Source organism: Rana temporaria, chromosome 5 (genome assembly GCF_905171775.1).
Source record: "Rana temporaria chromosome 5, aRanTem1.1, whole genome shotgun sequence".
Classification (NCBI taxonomy): domain Eukaryota; kingdom Metazoa; phylum Chordata; class Amphibia; order Anura; family Ranidae; genus Rana; species Rana temporaria.
The window spans coordinates 270,203,243-270,209,242 of NC_053493.1; the positions used below are offsets into that span (position 1 = coordinate 270,203,243).

Sequence of the window (6,000 nt, forward strand, 5' to 3'; positions counted from 1 at the left end):
CCTGCCTTTACATGAGCTTTAATGACATCCCAGTCTTAGTCCGTAGGGTTCAATATTGAGTTGGCCCACCCTTTGCAGCTATAACAGCTTCAACTCTTCTGGGAAGGCTTTCCTCAAGGTTTAGGAGTGTCTATGGCAATGTTTGACCATTCTTCCAGAGGCGCACTTGTGAGGTTAGACACTGATGTTGGACGAGAAGGCCTGGTCCGCAGTCTCTGCTTTAATTCACCCCAAAGGTGTTCAATCAGGTTGAGGTCAGGACTCTGTGCAGGCAAGTTCCTCCACCTCAAACTCGCTCATCCATGTCTTTATGGATCTTGCTTTGTGCACTGGTGCGCAGTCATGTTGGAACAGTAACGGGCTGTCCCCAAACTCTTCCCACAAAGTTTGGAGCATGAAATTGTCCAAAATGTCTTGGTATGTTGACACTTTAAGTTCCCTTCACTCGAACTAAGGGGCCAAGCCCAACCCCTGATAAACAACCCACACCATATTCTCCCCTCTATCAAATGATTTGGACCAGTGCACAAAGCAAGGTCCATAAAGACATGGATGAGCGAGTTTGGGGTGGGGGAACTTGTCTGGCCTGCACAGAGTCCTGACCTCAACCCGATGGCACAACTTTTGGGAAAAAGGAGACTGCAAATCAGGCCTTCTTATCCACATCAGTGCCTGAGCTCACAAATGCCCTTCTGGAAGAATGGTCAAACATCCCCATAGACACACTCCTAAACCTTGTGGACAGCCTTCCCACAAGAATTGGAGCTGCAAAGGGTTGGCCAACTCAATATTGAACCCTACGGACTAATGTCCCGTACACACGATCCGAAAATAGGACGAAAAATACAGATTTTGACGCGGTTGTACGATAATCGGATCCTTGGTACAGAGCTTTCGAGAGCCAATCACAACAATTCATCCGATATTATTGGATCAGACCAGCTTGAAAATGTTTCCAATACGATACCAGATCGTACGATTTTCATTTAGTCAGCACAGTTGTCGTCCAAAAATACAATCCAAATACATTACAACACATGACATCACTTCCGATTTTTTTCTGTCGTACGAGAATTTTCGTGACTTTATTAACCTATTAACCACTTCAGCCCTGGAATAGTGGGCTGCTCAATTCTTTGCGATTCCGCACTGTGTCGCTTTAACTGACAATTGCACGGTCGTGCGATGCTGTACCCAAAGAAATTGACATTCTTTTTTTCCCCACAAATAGAGCTTTGTTTTGGTGGAATTTGATCATCTACCATTTTGTTTATTTTTTGCGCTTTAAACAAAAAAGCGACAATTTTGAACAAAAACACTACTTTGTACTTTTTTATTATTATGCAGAATGGGTGAGATTAAAAAAGCTGCTATTTCTTCCCACTCCGTTTTAAATATGTAAACCAAATTATTTTGTTTTGTTTAGTTTTTCTTTTGTAACCAGTGTCTGTTTAGGGCCCAATCACACGGGCGGACCCTTCAGATCCGTCTGTCAATTTTTTCAGCGAACCTGAACGGACGCTCCATGCATCTCTATGGAGCGACGAATATCAGCGGTGACATGTCTGCTTACATCCGATCCGCCCTGCTACGTCCAGATGAATGGAAACCCTATTTTCCATTCACCTGTCGGAGCGGATCGGATGTAAACGCACTCAGGGATTGATATATATCAGGTTGCAGGTTTTTGCTGCTTTTTCTGACAGTGCGCCAAAGATGCAGCATGAAGGAATTTTAGTGCGCTTTCAGAAAATGCAGAAAAAACACACAACCTAATAGAAAGCAATAGGACTGTGGGTAAAACGCAGGGAAACTTCAGATACATCAGAAATGGGACAAAACACAGCAAACCAGTGTGAACCCATCTAAAAGCACAATAACGTATGCGTCCGCTTCTGCGCATGAGCGCGGAGGGATGGGGCGCTTTAATTTTTTTCTTATTTTATTTATTTTACACTGTCCCTTTAAAAAGTCACGTGACAGGTATTTTTTTTTTTGGGGGGGGGGGGCTGGGGTCTATAAGACCCTAAATCCCACCTTTGCACTTAAAAGCATTCAAAATGTCATGTTTGGCTGTTTTGAATACTGATATTTTTTTTTAAATCTGGCGCTGTTAAGGCTCCAGTAAACTGGACGTGACATCACTTTCGGATTACTAGATCCGAGACCCAATCAAAGCCGATTCCGGGTCTCCAGCCAGCCAGCGGACGTGCCAGCTGGTCACTCGGGCAATATCGGTTGATGTCACAAGAAAGCCGACCGTCGGCTCTAAATAACGGTCCCCAGAGACCACGTCACAGATGTCCTCAGAAAACACATCAGCGATGTCCCCATTAAACACGTCAGCGATGTCCCCAGAAAACACGTCAGAGCTGTCCCCCAGAAAACACGTCAGCGATGTCACAAGAAAGTCGACCGCCGGCTCTAAATAATGGTCTCCAGAGAACACGTCAGCGCTGTCCCCAGAGAACACGTCAGCGCTGTCCCCAGAGAACACGTCAGCGCTGTCCCCAGAGAACACGTCAGCGCTGTCCCCAGAGAACACGTCAGCGCTGTCCCCAGAGAACACGTCAGCGCTGTCCCGTCCCCCAGAGAACACGTCAGAGCTGTCCCCAGAGAACACGTCAGCGCTGTCCCCAGAGAACACGTCAGCGCTGTCCCGTCCCCCAGAGAACACGTCAGAGCTGTCCCCAGAGAAGACGTCAGAGCTGTCCCCAGAGAACACGTCAGAGCTGTCCCCAGAGAACACGTCAGAGCTGTCCCCAGAGAACACGTCAGCGCTGTCCCCAGAGAACACGTCAGCGATGTCCCCAGAGAACACGTCAGAGCTGTCCCCAGAGAACACGTCAGAGCTGTCCCCCAGAGAACACGTCAGAGCTGTCCCCCAGAGAACACGTCAGAGCTGTCCCCCAGAGAACACGTCAGAGCTGTCCCCCAGAGAACACGTCAGAGCTGTCCCCAGAGAACACGTTAGAACTGTCCCCCAGAGAACACGTCAGCGCTGTCCCCAGAGAACACGTCAGCGCTGTCCCCAGAGAACACGTCAGAGCTGTCCCCAGAGAACACGCCAGAGCTGTCCCCAGAGAACACGTCAGCGCTGTCCCCAGAGAACACGTCAGCGCTGTCCCTCAGAGAACATGTTAGAACTGTCCCCCAGAGAACACGTCAGCGCTGTCCCCAGAGAACACGTCAGAGCTGTCCCCAGAGAACACGTCAGAGCTGTCCCCAGAGAACACGTCAGAGCTGTCCCCAGAGAACACGTCAGCGCTGTCCCCAGAGAACACGTCAGCGATGTCCCCAGAGAACACGTCAGCGCTGTCCCGTCCCCCAGAGAACACGTCAGAGCTGTCCCCAGAGAACACGTCAGAGCTGTCCCCAGAGAACACGTCAGCGCTGTCCCTCAAAGAACACGTTAGAACTGTCCCCCAGAGAACACGTCAGCGCTGTCCCCAGAGAACACGTCAGCGCTGTCCCCAGAGAACACGTCAGAGCTGTCCCCAGAGAACACGTCAGAGCTGTCCCCAGAGAACACGCCAGAGCTGTCCCCAGAGAACACGTCAGCGCTGTCCCCCAGAGAACACGTCAGCGCTGTCCCCCAGAGAACACGTCAGCGCTGTCCCCCAGAGAACACGTCAGCGCTGTCCCCCAGAGAACACGTCAGCGCTGTCCCCCAGAGAACACGTCAGCGCTGTCCCCCAGAGAACACGTCAGCGCTGTCCCCCAGAGAACACGTCAGCGATGTCCCCAGAGAACACGTCAGAGCTGTCCCCAGAGAACACGTCAGAGCTGTCCCCCAGAGAACACGTCAGAGCTGTCCCCCAGAGAACACGTCAGAGCTGTCCCCCAGAGAACACGTCAGAGCTGTCCCCCAGAGAACACGTCAGAGCTGTCCCCCAGAGAACACGTCAGCGCTGTCCCCCAGAGAACACGCCAGCGCTGTGCCCAGAGAACACGTCAGAGCTGTCCCCAGAGAACACGTCAGCGCTGTCCCCCAGAGAACACGTCAGCTCTGTCCCCAGAGAACACGTCAGCGATGTCCCCAGAGAACACGTCAGCGATGTCCCCAGAGAACACGTCAGCGATGTCCCCAGAGAACACGTCAGAGCTGTCCCCAGAGAACACGTCAGAGCTGTCCCCCAGAGAACACGTCAGAGCTGTCCCCCAGAGAACACGTCAGAGCTGTCCCCCAGAGAACACGTCAGAGCTGTCCCCCAGAGAACACGTCAGCGCTGTCCCCCAGAGAACACGCCAGCGCTGTGCCCAGAGAACACGTCAGAGCTGTCCCCAGAGAACACGTCAGCGCTGTCCCCCAGAGAACACGTCAGCTCTGTCCCCAGAGAACACGTCAGCTCTGTCCCCAGAGAACACGTCAGCGCTGTCCCCCAGAGAACACGTCAGCGATGTCCCCAGAGAACACGTCAGAGCTGTCCCCAGAGAACACGTCAGAGCTGTCCCCAGAGAACACGTCAGCGCTGTCCCCCAGAGAACACGTCAGAGCTGTCCCCCAGAGAACACGTCAGAGCTGTCCCCCAGAGAACACGTCAGAGCTGTCCCCAGAGAACACGTCAGCGCTGTCCCCAGAGAACACGTCAGAGCTGTCCCCCAGAGAACACGTCAGAGCTGTCCCCCAGAGAACACGTCAGAGCTGTCCCCCAGAGAACACGTCAGAGCTGTCCCCCAGAGAACACGTCAGAGCTGTCCCCCAGAGAACACGTCAGCGCTGTCCCCAGAGAACACGTCAGAGCTGTCCCCAGAGAACACGTCAGCTCTGTCCCCAGAGAACACGTCAGCTCTGTCCCCAGAGAACACGTCAGCTCTGTCCCCAGAGAACACGGCAGCGCTGTCCCCCAGAGAACACGTCAGCTCTGTCCCCAGAGAACACGGCAGCGCTGTCCCCCAGAGAACACGGCAGCGCTGTCCCCCAGAGAACACGTCAGCGCTGTCCCCAGAGAACACGTCAGAGCTGTCCCCAGAGAACACGTCAGCTCTGTCCCCAGAGAACACGGCAGCGCTGTCCCCCAGAGAACACGTCAGAGCTGTCCCCAGAGAACACGTCAGAGCTGTCCCCAGAGAACACGTCAGCTCTGTCCCCAGAGAACACGGCAGCGCTGTCCCCCAGAGAACACAGCAGCGCTGTCCCCCAGAGAACACGGCAGCGCTGTCCCCAGAACAAACAGTAAGAAGAGAGTTTTCGACGGGCCGCCTGTTGCATGAACTTCCCTGGACTTTGGTGTAACTTCCTGTTTCCTCTCTGGGACAGGAAGTGAAGGGAACTTTCCCCAATTGTACACAGACAGCAGAAAGAACCTGAGCTGGGCTTAGCACCACCACTCCACACAAGACCAACAAACTGGCTGTACATAGTCTCTAATAGTGCTGGCATGACCCATGGAGAGGGGGAAGCTGCCAATCCCTGCAGGACAGTGACAGGAGGCTCACATGGACTGGGCGGGGCGATCTCACCTCCTCTTATTCTTGTCCGCTGTATAGTAGGCCGCTCTCTTCTGCACCGGCTGGAGAGGGATGCTGTCCGCCATCATCCGCCGCTGACACGGCCTGACGTCACCGGTAAACCAACCAGCCGCAATCGCGGAAGACGGAGGGATGTGACGTCACGGTCAGCTGACCCGATAACGTGGGCTGCCAGCGAGCGGTGACGTCGCGTAGTTAGCTGGGCATTCCAGAACACCAGCTGATTTCCTCCATGTGACCGAGGAGTGATTTGTACGGGGAGAGTTCAGCGAGCCCACGCTGGAGGATGGATCTGTTACTGTATAGAGTTAGACCAACACGGGGTCACAAAACACATTCACACCATGACACTGGCTACGTTCACATCTATGCATGTGCGTCATATGGCCCGTTTGGCGCGTTTGTGTTGTGTTTTTTGTATATGCGTTTTTGGGATGTGTTAAGCTGGATTCACACCTATGGTATTTTTATTGCATTTAGCAGATTTGCACTACAGAACGTGTTCCATAGGAAACCACATTACATGGA

At 53.0% G+C, this 6,000-nt stretch overlaps 1 protein-coding gene across 2 annotated transcripts in view; it reads right to left on the reverse strand.

Annotated features, from left to right (window-relative positions):
• ATP9B (ATPase phospholipid transporting 9B (putative)) overlaps window positions 1-5,612 on the reverse strand; it is a 448,810-nt gene extending 443,198 nt beyond the window's left edge. For both annotated transcript variants that reach the window (XM_040353855.1, XM_040353854.1), the window contains exon 1: window positions 5,464-5,612. In XM_040353855.1, coding sequence (XP_040209789.1) covers window positions 5,464-5,540 — 77 coding nt within the window. In that variant the 5' untranslated portion in view covers window positions 5,541-5,612. The remainder of the gene's footprint in view (window positions 1-5,463) is intronic.
• Between the last annotated feature and the right edge of the window lie 388 nt (window positions 5,613-6,000).